This window comes from Mus musculus, chromosome 9, assembly GCF_000001635.26.
Source record: "Mus musculus strain C57BL/6J chromosome 9, GRCm38.p6 C57BL/6J".
Taxonomy (NCBI): domain Eukaryota; kingdom Metazoa; phylum Chordata; class Mammalia; order Rodentia; family Muridae; genus Mus; species Mus musculus.
The window spans coordinates 58,630,182-58,646,369 of record NC_000075.6 but is presented as its reverse complement, the minus strand read 5'-3'; the positions used below and the strand labels follow the sequence as shown (position 1 = coordinate 58,646,369).

At 39.8% G+C, this 16,188-nt stretch overlaps 1 protein-coding gene across 10 annotated transcripts in view; it reads right to left on the bottom strand.

Moving 5' to 3' along the window:
• Positions 1–16,188, bottom strand: part of Nptn (neuroplastin) — a 70,640-nt gene that overhangs the window by 6,510 nt on the left and 47,942 nt on the right. For 6 of the 10 annotated variants that reach the window (NM_001357751.1, NM_009145.2, NM_001293673.1 and 3 more), the window contains 2 exons: positions 5,568–5,701; positions 2,568–2,841 (listed from right to left, as the gene is read on the bottom strand). In NM_001357751.1, coding sequence (NP_001344680.1) covers positions 2,568–2,841; positions 5,568–5,701 — 408 coding nt within the window. Of the gene's footprint in view, positions 1–2,175; positions 2,362–2,567; positions 2,842–5,567; positions 5,702–16,188 lie in introns of those variants that run through there. The other 4 variants (XR_003947819.1, XR_003947820.1, XM_006510886.3 and 1 more) reach the window with 3 other exon arrangements.

Here is a 16,188-nt window from a genome sequence, read left to right as displayed (position 1 = left end):
AAATTCGCAACACACACCCCTCTTCCAGAAGAAAAGCCAAAAACAGAAGAGGGAGATGGAAACAGGGAGGCATCTGAGAATGCTGAAGTGGGGCAGGGATGTGAAGATGGAAAATGGGCCCTGGACAACACTGGCTGGCAGGAAAGGAGAGAAAGTGAACTACAATCATTCCAGATCCCAGATTTTCACCCCAATCCAACGACAAAGAAGTAAACGCTGCTTGCATGATGATATTCTCCTGAGAGATACTGCAAGTAGGTTTGACTTTGCACTTACCCTGCAGTCATCTGTTTTATGCAGAATTCACTTACTGTATACAGTAATTCAGCTTATTATTTTCCATCCAGGAAGTTGTTCAGAAAACTGCCCCCAATCCCCATTTCAGTTTAACCACCAAAGAACTCTTTAATGGATAGCTACCTCCATGAGCAGGCATCTGCTTATCAGACAGAACTACCACTAACCATTTCTAAAGTTTAACCTGAAACATGCTGGAACAAAAACATTAACAAAAGTGGCTTTGTGAGACTGGGACCTTTGATAGGGACAGGCTAAGCCAATGCATAACTACTGTAAAAATAGAAACCATCTCTGTCTTAAAAATCAGGCTTTGAAACCCATCTGTCTTTTCTTAGCTGACTTTTTGGCTCCTTGGCTTATAAAAGTTGAACATAGTATTTGGCACAGCTAGCATTTTATCTTTCTCAGTCTCTCTCTTTCTCTCTCTGGTCTTTGGGGTATTTTTTTTTCCCTTTCCAGGAACAAACTCAAGGTCTTGTGCTCTAACACTGACCCAAATCTAAGTCTCTAGGCTCCTAACTGGCAAGGTTTAAACTGTTTAAAGGTTTATTCTGAGGGGATAATGGTCCAGAAATGTAACTGTTCCCAAATATCCAAGTTGTAACCATACAGAATGAAGGCAACACTCTCCTCTTCTCCCTTTAATCTCAGGTCTGAGTATGTCTAAGTGTTCTACCTTGGGAACATTTAACAGGAAAAAAGAAAAGTGTGAAGGAAAGGCATCAGGAACACATGAGAACCCCAAGAACAAACTTTTACTTCGTAGTATGAGAAAGCAAAACTGGGGACATCGTTTGTTGCAAGGAGCTGGACAAAGGCCTCTCTGCTTCCAGCTCACGTCCCCCATCTTCCCATCCAGTTCACTGATGAAAAGTACATCGGAAGGGAGCCCACCAAGTCTTCCCGCAGAGATCAATGTCAGGAGCCCGCCTCCCCCGTGTCAGTACTCACTCTAAGACTCTACTGACTCCAGGCAAGAGATTTAAGAGCTGCTGAGAAGAAAGGAAAAGAAAGAAAAGTGGGTGTTGCTCTCAAATATGTCCTGTCAGAGTCTAATGCCATGCTATGCCTTTGAGGATTTCTCTTTCCAAGGGAGGACAAAACTTCACTTAGTGCTGTCCACTGAGAAGTGTGATATGTTGTGGAGAGAGGTAATACACTGTAGTCCTACTGCTTGGTGATATGGAACCATCAACTCTGGGGAAGGACCCTAGCACAGCACAGATAGTAGCACCACCACCACCATTGCCCTAGGCCTTCTGCACTGAGCTTGGAGCACATCCTCTAGTCTAGACAGTGATAGGCAAAGGGCACTCATGGCTGGCTGACCAACCGATTTTTATTTGCTAATACAATATTATAGCCCACAGGGGTGAAGATGGGGGCTTTTTAAGAATCTGGAACATCAGTGATATAGCTTGCATAAGTAGGTTCTCTGTTTTATTCACAGGGTTAGAAATGAAAATCTATAACCAAACTCACAAGACTTTCACAAACCTTTCCTGATTTAAGCATATCCCACAAGTAAAACTTCCGGTCTTCTTATGCATTCTAACCATGATTCAAAGGTAGTTCTGCTCCTGTTTTACCTTCTGTCACTCGGGGCCAGCTGAGGGACAGACATGTCCTAGTATGTGGGCTGAGGAGTTGGTACTTACTCTTTTAAACCTACAAAGTAAGCTACACTCTCCCTACCACTCTTGTCTGTGAGACAGACAGAAAAGCCAGAAGGTAAGAGACCCTTGAAAACCTTTAAAGGGAACAAAGAAACCATAATCTGGCTTCTCCCAATGGCTTTCTGAACAGTCTAAACTGCACTGGGGCAGTTAGCTACAGGGACTATGCCAGGTAATCATGTGACAACCAATTAGATACCTTAAATCTGCCTGAAAGAACAGGTGGCCTGTGATCTTGGGGTGGCTTCTAGGCTTGACTTGAATTCTCCTCAAGCTCAATCTGCCTGATGATCTGTATTGAAGGAGGACAGAGCTGAACAAAGAGTTTGACAGCTGCCCATTCACCACATGGCCTGAAGGACAAGGCCTAGGGTTTGGAGAACACCTAAACAGGGAGAGAGCTAATTATATCTCTAGGTGGCTAATAAAAAAAAAATCGTAGGGAGTAGGGAGCACAGATCAGTAACCAGTATAAAAGTTTTCTTTCTTTCCTTTTGGTACTTAATACGAGTCCTTACATTCCTCTTTCAGCAATTAGAAAATACCCAAGGAACCAACCCCAACTTTACTGTTTTGTTGGGATGCTCTTACCATCAGGAACCTCATCTGGCCTCTTCCTCTTCTCATACACAACAATGATCACCACAAGGATGATGATTTCAGCCAGAATTCCCAAGAAAGGCCAAAGTGGGGCAAGGTGGCTCCGTACCCTGAGGACGGTGGAAACGGAGGCAGAGCCAATGGAGTTGGTGGCATTACATTCATACTCTCCAGGATCTTCTGTGATTTGGAGATTCACAATACTCAATTCAGTGTAATTCTCCTTGTTGGTGATGAAGAAGCGACCAGAGCTATTAGAAATCTCCTGGGGATGGGGGTGTGGGAGGGGAGAAGAGGGGAAAAGGCAGGTCAGAGTAGATAAGCTACCCAAGGGAGGGTGACACTGTCCTCCATTCAATCAGGATACCAGCTGAAATGAGATACCATCTTTGTTCAAAAGATTTTGAGCACTTAACTGATGACTTTCTTCAGCGTTCAATACAATTCTTATAAAATTGGGTATAAGTTTCTATTATTGCTACTCTTCAAACTTCCAGATTGAGTGGAAGCCTATTATCTGCCTCACAGACAAACAAGTTTAACAAATGCTGCTTCAAAAGCAGGAGGGGGGGGGGGCAGGAGCATACCACACACTAACAGTAATAAGCCGAGAAGCAAGCGATAGCCATTGTTGGCCATGTCTGAGAACCTCAGGCCTGCCTGGGGACTTCAGAGCCAGCACATTTACTTTTTCACTTGATCAGTCCTCACAAGTCTTTAAACTTCTCTCAGAAGCAATGCTAAATATCTGATCTCAGGAGGGAGCACGGAGAAAACCCTAACTTCCTTCCCAAGGCTCTGGGATTAAAGAAAAAGACCATTCAACCAACCAACAACTATATACAAATTAGTACATACCTATACATCCCATATCCTACTAAAGTGAAGTTAAGATACATATAGAAAATTCTGACACAAAAGTATAGAAGTCTAGCTTCAAGGGCGTGTCATAGGCAAATGCATTCGTTGCCCAAGCCTGTTGACCTGAATTCCGTTCCTGGAACCTAGGGCAGCAAGAGAGAACAGACTCCCAAAAGTTGTCCTCTGACTTCAGTATGTGTGAAATGGTATAAGAAAACAGGATAGACATCTACAAGAACGAATGACTTAAGGAATTTAAAATAAAAAAAGCAAAAACCAGTGCAGGATGGAGAATTGTGAGATACTGAGGAGCAGGAGCTGAGCTGACCTTAGCCCCGGGTCATGGAAGAAGGACAGCTGTGACAGGTTATGAACACTCTAGGCAGTGCATGTCTCTAAAGCAGGAGTGTAGGTAGCAGCACATGAGCAAGCAGAACTGTACACTACTCTAAAAGGACGTGGGTGGGAAAGGGGGTATATGGAAGACTCTGCATATTCACCCTATACCAGCAAGAATTAACAATATACAAAAGACAGAGGAAGAAGATCCTTCACATTAAAGTTTGGATACACAGTTGAAATGGGGACCTCAGCCTTCATAGTGAAATTCCAACTTCCATCTCTCAAGAGATGAAAGTGCCAAGTAATTTCCACCGGTTTTGGTGAAAGCTGAAACCTCCTTTCTAACGACCACCAGAGAAACAGGTATTCCTTCTTAGCACCTTAGAAAACATAATGACTGTCCATAAAAACACTCAGGTCAGCATCTTCACCTTCCAGCTCCTCATCCTGGCCTTTTTACTAAAGACTGCTAAAATCACTGTTGACACTGGCATTATCAATACTTGACATTTTTCTGTCAAAAGGTCATAAAGTGGGAAATACACAGAATTTGAAATAAAACTACATATTATCCTTGATTTTGCCACTAATTTATGTTGGTCAATATGGCACTTTTCCAAAGAAGCTGGATTAGGTAATTTGCAGGGTTCTCAGAATCACCTGAGGGCTGGTAATAAAAAAAAGGATGCCTATAAGTTATAATCTGGGCATATAAAGTATGAAAATCCCATCAGAAAAGAAACCTGGTTAGGAATCACTGAGTCAGAGAATAAAAGACTCCAAGGCACTACTTAAACACCATCAAAAACCACTCCACAGGAGCTCAAAGGTGGCTCAGCAGTTATAAGCACTTGCTGTGCAATTATGAGAAGCAGAATTCTAATGCCAGTGCACATGTAATAAGCTAGGCACCCTGAACACACCTGTTACCCAGCTCTGAGAAGCGGTAGAGACTGGAGGATTGCTGGGGCTTGCTAGTTTCCAGCCTAGTCAAGAAAACATGAGCCCCAGGTTCAAGGAAAGGCACTGCCTCACCATGTGGAAACTGATAAGGAAGATACCTAACACCCTCTTTGACCTCCACAAATACGCACTGGTGTGTGAAACACACACACACACACACAAACACACACACACATATAAAATAAAGCTGAAGAATTATTTAGGATTACAAAGATAACTCAACAATTACGTGCACTTGCTGCTCTTACAGAGGACTGGAATTGTACCCAAACAGGCAGCTCAAAACTACCTGTATTCCTGCTCCAAGAGATCTGACACCCTCTTCTGGCTTCTGTAGGCACTCACACAAATGTGCAAACTAACACACACACACACAAATATAAATCTTTAAAAAAATTATTTCAGACTGGAAATGGTCTTTGACCTTTTTGAAGCAAATATTATCAGATTACAAATGCTTATGTCTACTCTTCGTCTCTACAGAGTGCCCCCAATTTTTGGTCCCTTTTCTTCCAAAGAACAAATGAAAACAACCCATTACAGAATTATTGCAAAACATTTAGATTAGCTTTAGCTCTGTATTCAACTGTGAAAGCAAGCAATCTATTCCCTTACCAGACAGACAGCAAAAGCTGTGTACAAATCTTGTACACAGTCAATGCTGGATAGAAACTAAACTCTATATTTATAGTGTAAACTGCAATTCACTCCACAATGACCCAAGCCACGCCTACATCAAAGAAACAGTTGTTACTACAACTGGTCCAGATGTCTGAACCTCTTCAGGAAAACACTCAATCAAGCACAGGACTGCCTCCTACTCACCTCAAACACACCATTCTCCTTCTTGCGCCATATCCACTCTGGGTGGGGGTAGCCAACTGACTTGCAGTACATCATAGCATCCTGCCCTTCATTTTTGTTTTCACTTCGTTTATGGCCAGTGATGTCAGGAGCAGCTGTGAAAAAGTATTGAACCATTACCACCTAAGATACCAAAGGTCTTACCTACTGGCTCAGAGTCCTGCTTCTAATGCTATCAGTCTTTATCAAAGCTGTGTGTGTTGAAGACCCTTTTGGGTTACAATAGGGTAAGAGGGCCAATTTCATACCCTAAGCTTACTTACCAAAGCATCAAGGAATATCAGGGTTAATATCGTAAGTATAACTTACTGAAAAAAAGCACACAAACTCAATTGTCCTAATTGCCCAAGCATGTTCCTCAGGAAACATGTATACAGAAGCATTGCCACTTATGTAGGCCAAGTTTTCTTCTTCAAACACCTTCAATAACTATGCATCATGTTAAATGGCAAGTATTTTCTTAAGAAAATGAAAGTTTGAGCTGGAGAGATGGCTCGGCAGTTAAGAGCACTGACTGCTCTTCCGAAGGTCCTGAATTCAAATCCCAACAACCACATGGTGGCTCACAACCATTCGTAATAAGATCTGATGACCTCTTCTGGGATGTCTGATGACAGCTACAGTGTACTTAAATATAATAAGAAAATGAAAGTTCCTTGAAATCTAGATATATAAAATCAAGCCTATTAAACGATATATGAAAATATATGCTGTAAGAGCTACTGAAAACCAAGGGCCAGATCTCTTTCAGGAAAACCAACATCAAGCCCATTGGGCTTAACCAGTGAGAAAAAGAATAATCAGGAACCTCAACTAACATCCTCAAGGGGTTTGTAAACAGAATAAAAACCTGACTTAAGACCATTAATCTCAGCACTTGGGAAGCAGAGGCAGGTGGATCTCTGAGTGTGAAGCCAGCCTGCTTTACAGATTAAGTTCTAGGACAGCAAGGGCTACAAAGAGAAACCTTGCCTCCAATCAATCAATCAATCAATAAATAAATAAATAAATAAATAAATCAAGCCTGACTTGAGGGGAAGCAGAGGCTGACATAGTTCAAGACCCTCTCCCCAAAAAGGAAGCAAACAAGGCTGCCAAGTCTGACAGCCAGATTTAGATCCCTGCAACACATGTTGAATGAAAAGAACAACACACACATTGTCCCCCAACCTATACCCCTTCTCTCTAACAAACACAGTCCTAGCATTCATATAGCACCACAAAAGAACTTGAATGTCCAAAATAATACTAAACAAAAAGAACAACTAGAGGAATTACCATTCCGATCTTAAGCTATATTATAGACCATTGTAATAAAAACAGTTTGGTACTGGCACAAAACAGACATGCAGATCAATGTAACAAAACTAAAGAGCCAAGTACACATAACTTCTGCCACTTAATAATTGATAAAGATGACAAAAATGTAAGATGAAGAAAGACAGAGTCTTCAACAAATGGAGCTGTGAAATGGATATAGAAGAATGAAATTAGGCATGTTGTATCACCGCAAACAAAAACTAACTCCAAATGGAGCAAAGACTTAAACTTGAACTTGCAACACTGAAACTGCTACAAGAAAATATAAGCATCCCTCATATGACACAGGACTTATCTGATAGGACTCCTTTCGCCTAACAATTAAGGGCAACAATTGACAAGTGGGACCTTCCTAAAACTAAAAAGCTTCTGTATAGCTAAAGAAACAATCAACTGTTGAAAAGGAAGTCCAAAGAATGGGAGATAATCTTTGCCAGCTATACATCTAAAGAATTAATATCCGAAATATACTCACAACAATTTTTAAAACAAGACTCATTCAAAAGAATGGGCCTGGGACATACAAAAAGTTCTCAAAACAACAAAACAGCTAAAAAAGATAACTCCAAAAAATATTCATCATCTCTAGCAATTAAGGAAATTCAAATAAAACAACTTTGAGATTTTTTTATCTTACCCAGTCAGAATGGCAACAATCAACAAAACAAACGTACAACAAATTCTGAAGGTGAGGTAGAGTAAAGGGGGAACCCTCACTGTTGGGATTACAAACTAGGGCAGCCACTATAGAAATCGGTGTGGAGAATTCTTAAAACAAAACAAAAAAACTCTTTGGCAAATGACCAAAGAACTTGACAACCTACTCTACAGACCCTAGCTCAGTCATGTTCATTGCTACTCTATGCCCTACAGCTAAGAAATTTACACAACCTAAATGTCCTTCTACCAACAAATGGATAATAAAATGTGGTACATATACACTACAGAATACTATTCAGGTGCAAAGGAAAATGAAATCATGAATTGTGCTAAGTGGACAGAACTAGTATTGAGTGAGGTAACCCAGATCCAGAAAGACAAAACATCACATGAGCTCTCATTGGAAGCTCCTAGAGCTCCAAATCTTCAGATGTTGAGTAGTGCACCACCAGAATGGCATAACTGTAGGGTGCAGCAGTGGTACACAGCATACCATTTAGTGGTAACCAGCAGCTCTCTAATTAGATTTTAGAACTGCTCAACGAAAGACACCACACTCGGAATTAGAAACCTAGCAAACCAAACCAGTGCTAGGGAAGTCACAGGTCTTGGAGGAGAATCTACAACCATCATTTTACTAAACCAGCATTAAGTTCTAACTAAATACCTTATACCTACAGATAAATGTAGTCCTCACCCCTCATCAAGGAAACTTCTTCTTTGCAAGAGACAGAGACCATTACAGAAAACTACAACTGATGAAAATGCAAAGCTGTGGAGCCCAGTAACAAACGGATACATCTACAAAACACCCATGCACCTAAGGATCAAGGATCATTGCAGAAGAAAAAGTAGAAAGATTCTAAGAGCCAAAAGACCAGAGAGTTTGCTAAGACTGTGTTTCTTAGTAATGCCAGAAGCTATGCCCATAAAGTCTCAACAACATGACTGCCTAACCATGAGCTAAACAAGGACAACAGATATGCCAAAGTAGATGGGGAAATACCACAAATTCTCAAACCTACACCAAGAACCAAAGGCATGTTGATAGTGGGAGATAAAGCATTCCCTGGGGAAAAAAACCCAGCAACTAGTTATACCAAACAATCAGGCCTAAAAATATATACACAAGTAACATTATACAGACTGAGGAATATATATGTATACACACATATGTATATATGAATACATACACACACACATACATGCATGCATATAACAACAATGAAAAAAGATGCCATGAATTTGAAAGAAAGTAAGGAAGGGTATTTGGAAGAAGGGAAGGGGGAAATGGATTATATTATAATCTCAAAAATAAAATAAAAGTTTTTAAAAAGAAACTAAACAAAACATCAAATAACAAAAACAAAAACCTGTTGGGTGTAGTGATTCATGCCTATAATCTCAAATTTTAGTCCAGCTTCAACTACATGAGACCATGTTAGGGAATCAGGAGAAGAAATAAAAAATGATGACTCTCCACATCTATCCAACTTATTATAATCTTGAGGCTCAGTATTTGGAGAATTTCAGGATGTAGATATGCCGAAGACTATTACTCTCCACTTTTTGGGCTCACCTAAGAAATAAACAGTGCCTGCTTCAGAACAGCTTTAAGGATCCAAGAAGCCTGATGGGGAGCTAATTCTTTGAATTTAAGCTTCTTTTATCCTGATATTTTCTACTAAGGCTTAACAAGACATCTGAAAGCAATGAAACTCAAAGTAGGCCAGAGTAGGAAAGACAATCAAAAGGTACTGTTTTAAATTCCAGTTGAGTTGGATTTTCTTCCATGCTTTGAATCTATACTTATCAAATGGAGATAATACTTGCACCTGCCTAGTTCCCAGAGGTCTTAAATATTTAGGTAGGGAAGATGTCCGAACATTCACTGAAACTATAAAATCCTGGAGAATCGTATTACATCATTGTCTGATACCACATATGACCTTTGAACTACTTGGCTTCTTTGGTTTAGAAAGAATCCAAAGTCCTATAGTCCCAGACTGCTTCCAAGGCAGACTGGGACTTGCATACATTTCCAGAGGCACTGAGGATAGGAATGGAATAGGTAAGGCTCCAAGCTACATTTATAATCAATTCTTGCCAAACCTAAGTGCTTTCTAGGTTCAATATTACCAATGGAAACATCTTTTTGTTTTTCCATGAAAAATTCTTTACTACCTAAGGAATATCAGGCTGCCTCTACTGCTTCCATAAAAGCAACTTTTCAACAGTTACTATGCCATTACCCTGACCTGATAATCACTTTTTCTCAGATTTCTTCAGTCAAAAAATATTAGGGACCTGCATCCACCTACAGGTGCCACCTCCACCACCCAACTCCACACCCAGACTTCCCTCATATTCCTCCAGAGTATAGCCGTATCAGTGTAGTCTTTACCCTCATCTAGGACACCTCTTTTTGCAATAGACAGAAAGTCCTACAGAAAACCATAACCAATCAGAATGCATAGTTGTAGAGCCCAATCTTAACACATACACCTTCAATACACTCCCCACATCTAAGGCTCAAGTAACATTACAGAAAAGGGCGTGCAAAGATTCAATGAGCCAGAGGGTCAGAAAATTTGCTATATCTTCTAGATTTGTGTACCTTCTAGATTGTGCCACTAAAAGCTATAACTGTAAAGTCTCACCAACATAACTGCCCAAACTTAAGCTGAACAAGGATGCTGATACCAACAAATATGCCAAACTGAACAGAGAAAATACCACAAGGCCTAAACCCTGTTACATAAAGAACCACAGGCTGGAGAAGGCTCCCAGAAATCAATGGGGCGACCTTAACTGAGATTCACAGCAGTGGGAATATAAAAAGCAAGTTCTGAATTTGGAAATCAAAAATACCTAGATGCTATCAAGCCTCTATTTAAGTTTACCAACTAACTAAGCTACCTAACACCAGCCATTTAAAAACCTTTGCGGTTAGTGATTATCTTTTCTCATTCTGTAGGTTGCCATTTTGTCCTGTTGATGTGTTATTTGCCTTATAACACTTTTCAGTTTCATGAGGTACCATTTGTAATTGTTGTCCTTCATGCCTGCAAGACTGGTGTTCTGTTCTGTCCTGTGTCACTGTGTTCAAGGCTATTCCCCACTTTCTCTTCTATTAGGTTCTATCTACTTTTATGTTGAGGTCTTTGATCCACTTGGACTTACAGGGTGGTAGATACAGATCTATTTGCATTCTTCTACATGCTGACTTCCAGTTAGACCAGAACAATTGGTAAAGATGCTTTCTTTTTTCCATTGCATAATTTTGGCTTCTTTGTCAAAAATCAGGTGTCCATTAAGTGTGTGAATTTACCTCTGGGTCTTTGATTCTATTCAATTGATCAACCCGTTTTTATGCAAATACCATGCCATTTTGGAAATTCTTTTATTATACAAGATTGTTCTAGCTATCCTGGGTTTTTTGTTTTTCCATATGAAGTTGAGAATTGCTCTTTTGAGGTTTGTAAAGAATTATGTTGGGGGGCTGGAGAGATGGCTCATCGGTTAAGAGCACTGACTGTTCTTCCAGAGGCCCTGAGTTCAATTCCCAGCAACCACATCGTGGCTCTCAACCATCGGTAACGGGCATCCAATGCCCTCTTCTGGTGTGTCTGACGACAACTACAGTGTACTCACATACATGAAATAAATAAATCTTTTTTTAAAAAATTGTGTTGGAATTTTGATGGGGATTGTATTAAGTCTGTAGATTACTCTTGGTAAAATGGCCATTTTCACTATGTTATTCCTACCAATCCATGAGCATGGGAAATCTTTCCACCTTCTGATGTCTTCTTCAATTTCTTTCTTCAAAGACTTGAAATTATTTTCATACAGGTCTTTCATTTTCTTGGTTAAAGTCAAATCAAGATATTTTACATTATTTGTGGCTATTGTGAAGGGTATTGCTTAATTTTTTTTCTCTTGACCATTTATCTTTTGTATATAGAAAGGCTACTAAATTCTTTTAGTTAATCTTGTATCCAGCCACTTTGCTGAAGGTGTTTATCAGCTGTAGAAATTCCCTGGTAGAATTTTTGGGGTTTCTTATGTATAATATCATATCATCTGCAAATAGTGATACTTTGACTTCTTCCTAATTTTTTAAAAAAGATTTTATTTATGTATGTGAGTGCATGTCACTGTCCTCAGACATACCAGCAGAGGACATGGGATCCCATTATAGATGGATGTAAGCCACCATATGGATGCTGGAAATTGAGCTCAGTGCTCTTAACCAATGAGCCATCTTCAGCCCTTCTTCCTTTCCAATTTGTATCCCCTTGATCCTCCTTCAATTGTCTTATTACTCTAGCTAGTATTTCAAGTACTATATTGAATAGCTATGGAAAGAGTAAACAGCCTGTCTTATTCATGATTTTAGTGAAATTGCTTTGAGTTTCTTTCCATTTAATTTAATGATGACTATTGGCTTGCTATATAGTGCCTTTATTATGTTTAAGTGTGTCTCTTGTATCCCTAATCTCTCCAAGGTTTTTATCATATAAGAGTGTTAGATTTTGTCAAAGGCTTTTCAACATCTAATGAGATGACCATGCTAATTTCCAGAATATATATATAAAGAACTCAAGAAATTAGACATGAACAAACCAAATAATTCAATTAAAAAATGGAGTACAGATCTAAACAGAGAATTCTCAACAGAGGAATTTCAAATGGCCAAGAAGCACTTAAAGAAATGTTTAACATCCTTAGCCATTAGGGAAATCAAATCAAAACAACTCTGAGATTCCATCTTAAATCTGTCAGAATGGGTAGGATCAAAAACACAAGTGACGAGTCTTCCACTAGCAGTCTTTGGATGAAGATGTAGAACTCTCAGCTCTGCCTGTGCCATGCCTGCCTGGATACTGCCATGCTCCCACCTTGATGATAATGAACTGAACCTCTGAGCCTGTAAGCCAGCCCCAATTAAATGTTTTTTATAAGACTTGCCTTGGTCATGGTGTCTGTTCACAGCAGTAAAACCCTAAGACAGAAGTTGGTACTAGGGATTGGTTATTGCTGTGATAGGCCTGACCATCCTTTTATTTCAAAGAATGTGGATTTTTTTTTGGACTTTGAATTTGGAACACAGTAGAATGCTTTAAATGGGGCTTAATGGGTCACCCTAGTAGGAATATGGAGAACTTTGTTGCTGGGAGTGGTATGAACTGTGTTGACCTGGCCCAAGAGATTTCAAAGGGGAAAAATTTCAGAATGTGGCATAAAGATTGTTTTTGTGGTATTTTAGTGAAGAATGTAGCTACTTTTTGCCCTTGACTGAAAAGTCTGCCTGAGACTAAGGTGAAGAGACTCAGATTAATTACATTGACAAAGAAAGTTTCAAAAAAGCCCAGCAGAGACTTTGTTCTCTGGTTAAGTCTTATGAAGAGAAGTTTGAACAAGCATAGCCAGCTTAGAAAGGAAAAATATAAAATACATGGTTCGAGTATTAAAGGCATACCAGAAGTGAAATGGAGCAAAATCCTGTGTTCTAGGAGATAACAGATTAAGGGAGTGGTACTTTGGGGCAAGATCCTACCCAGCTAAATTTAGATCCAGGCATGGTGGTACACTCCTTTAATCCCAGGAGACAGGCATGCTGATCTCTGTTTAAGGTCAATCTACAGAGCAAGATCCAGGATAGCCAAGTTTAGGCAGTGAAGGATTTGGAAAAACATAAAGCCAGTGAAAATGTAATAGCACAAGCAGGTCATGTTATGCAACAGAACTCCGCAGCTTCCGCCACCTGGCTCTGGCTCTAGAGTTGAGAATGGAAGGAACTACTGGGACAATTGATGCTGGTTAGGTGGAGCTAAAAAATTAGCAGTGGTTAAGAAGAGACCAGCATCACTGAGGTGAAATCTTCTGGGAAGTGTTTTCTGGGAGCACAAAGAAGTTGCATTCCAGAGATAGCCAAGGTTGTACCTCGTGCTGCAGCTGGACTTGGTAATGTATAAGAGTCACCCAGGTGGTACTGGTTTTGAAGGCATGAAGGTGTCATGAAGAACAGCTGAGGCTTGACACTGTGAGAAGTCATGGAAGGCCATTGGTGAAGGTGTAGCCTCAGCTGTAGTTGATGGCTCAGGACTGAAGGGGTCATGCAAAGGATTTGAGGCTTGGCACCATGAAAAGAGCCTATGAGAGGCTATTGGTGAAGCCTAGTTGGAGTGGAACACCCCAGTGTATTGGAGATGTCAGTACCAAGAGGTGATCACCAAGAACAGCAGCCGCAGAACTAACTATAAAGGAACCTTTAAAATTACTGTCTTAATTTTACTTTATCTGGCACTAAAGGAAACTAGGGCCCAGAGGTGAAAAATGGACTAGTTAAGCTTGTGGTAAACTTACTGACAGGACAAGATTAGAATCCATTTTCTCTAACTCTTCAAAAGCCTTTCACTTATCCTGTGCTGAACACAGCAGCATGGTGCCAGAGTGCCTAGGTGACAATCTGGCCCCAACAGTTAACTCAGCCACACTAGGTCAGTCGTTTAATCCCACAAAACCTCCATTTTCTCACCTGACTAGTAGATGATATAATAATAATAAATAATAACAACAACAACAACTCCATACACTTGTGAAGACTAAAGAAGAGGAGAGAAACAAATGCTGCCTGGTATACACTAAGTATACAGTATTAGCTTTTCTTATTATGAAAGGTCAGCAGCATCCTGACCTGGAGCAGGAATAGTTATTTGAGCTGAAGATGATGACCATTAATGCTCCAGAGATACTATGATTATGTTTTCAAAGAGTTCTCATATAGACATAATTTGAAGTTCAAACCAGCTTTTGCATAAGATGGAGCCTAAAGGATGCTTCTGGGTAGCCTCCTGAATGAATGACATGAAATGCTGCTTTTGTTCAAGGTGCTATACAGATAAATGTGAGATGATATTACTTTCAATAATGACACCTCACAGTATCTTGTCCAGCTACAAGCAGGGGATGTTCTTCCAGAAATCCTAGGACTCCGTCCTAAAAAATATTCACATGTAAGGAAAGTTAAATAGGAAAGAGAGAACAACAGCAGTTTAAAAAAGGAAGGCAGGTCAAAAAAAGAAAAGGGCAAAGGATTGAAAAACTGTATGAAGAAAATATTTCAACATCTATTAGAGTATCAATGAGTCCTCTATATGCACAGTTCCTGGAAGCCACAGTCTCTACAGTAAAGAAGCTAGAGAAATGTGCTTGACTCTGAATTAGCTTGGCAGATCCCAGGAAAGTCTTCAGGACATTATCACAACTCTTTCCCCTCTCCTGGCCAGTCTTGTTCTTTCTTCCATCCCCACAAATGCTAAAGTTGTTTGTGAAATACTTAAGCAACTTGTGTATGTGGATGGGATTCTGAGGCAGAGGGAATCACAAAGCCAGTATGGGCTACAGATCCTACAAGAGGAGGATGAGGAAAACAAATATTACTTTGGGGGATTCGTATGTATGTGTGTAATCTATGCATGAGTGTGTATGTCCACATAAGCATGTGTGGAGGTCAGAGGCCAACACTGAGTCTTGTCTTCTATAACTTCACTTTTTGAGGCAGGATGTGTCTTACTAAACTAAACCTAGAGCTCACGGACTGGCTAGAATTGGCAGCTCCAAGCCACAGGATCTTCTGTCTCCATCTCCCATTGTTAGGGTTACAGGCCCACACTATCACACCCAGCTTTTTATGTGGGTACAAGGGTTCCAAATTCAGGTCCTCATGATTATGCAGCAAGCACTTTACCCACTGAAGCTATCTTTCAGCCCCAAGCTATCAAAATTCCTAAGAAGTTTTAGCTTTTGTATTCTCTCCTATAACATAGTGTGTAATAGCTTGAGTCTTTAAGATTGTTGGTACTTTAACACTAAACTTTTTGTATGTTGAGTTCAAAAAGCTTTGAATAAACCCATGGAGTTTAGAAAAAATGGAGTGTAGAAAAAAAATCTATAGACTAGAATGAAAAAGGTACGGTCATTCAAACACATGTCCTTTATTGTGAAGAAAAAGAACTGACTGTAGAATTCAGTGAACAAACAGTTAAAAATTTCATGTTCCAAAGAGCTGGTTCAGTTAAATCTATACATAAAGAGGAACCTCAGAGATTACATCAGCAAAGAGGTCATTTATATTTCCCCAAATCTTGAATTTTTCAAGTATAACAACCTCTTACTGTTCTGCAGATTTCACATCTCTAAAGCTATAAAATGGCCTCTAACTCTACCCCAGAGGCACTGCCACCGTGGTTTAGAGTTAAAACACACTCCCTTCTAAATTTGAGTCAGTTTTCACACCCAATCACAATTGGAAGCTAGCTTAGAAAATGATCCTGGGTTGGGTTTAGTCAAAGCTTTTTGAACTTAACATACAAAATGTTCAATGTTTCTAATCTTAAACAAACTAAACTATCAACAATCTTGAAGACTCAAGATATTACACACTCTGTTTTCTATCCACATGCTTCGGGAGAGAATGAAAAAGCTAAAACCCCTTGGGAATTTTGATAAACTGTGTATCATACATTTATTTGGCCAATATAATCACAGACAACACCTCAGAGTTTCACATATCAGAAATTTCTCAGTCTTTTAA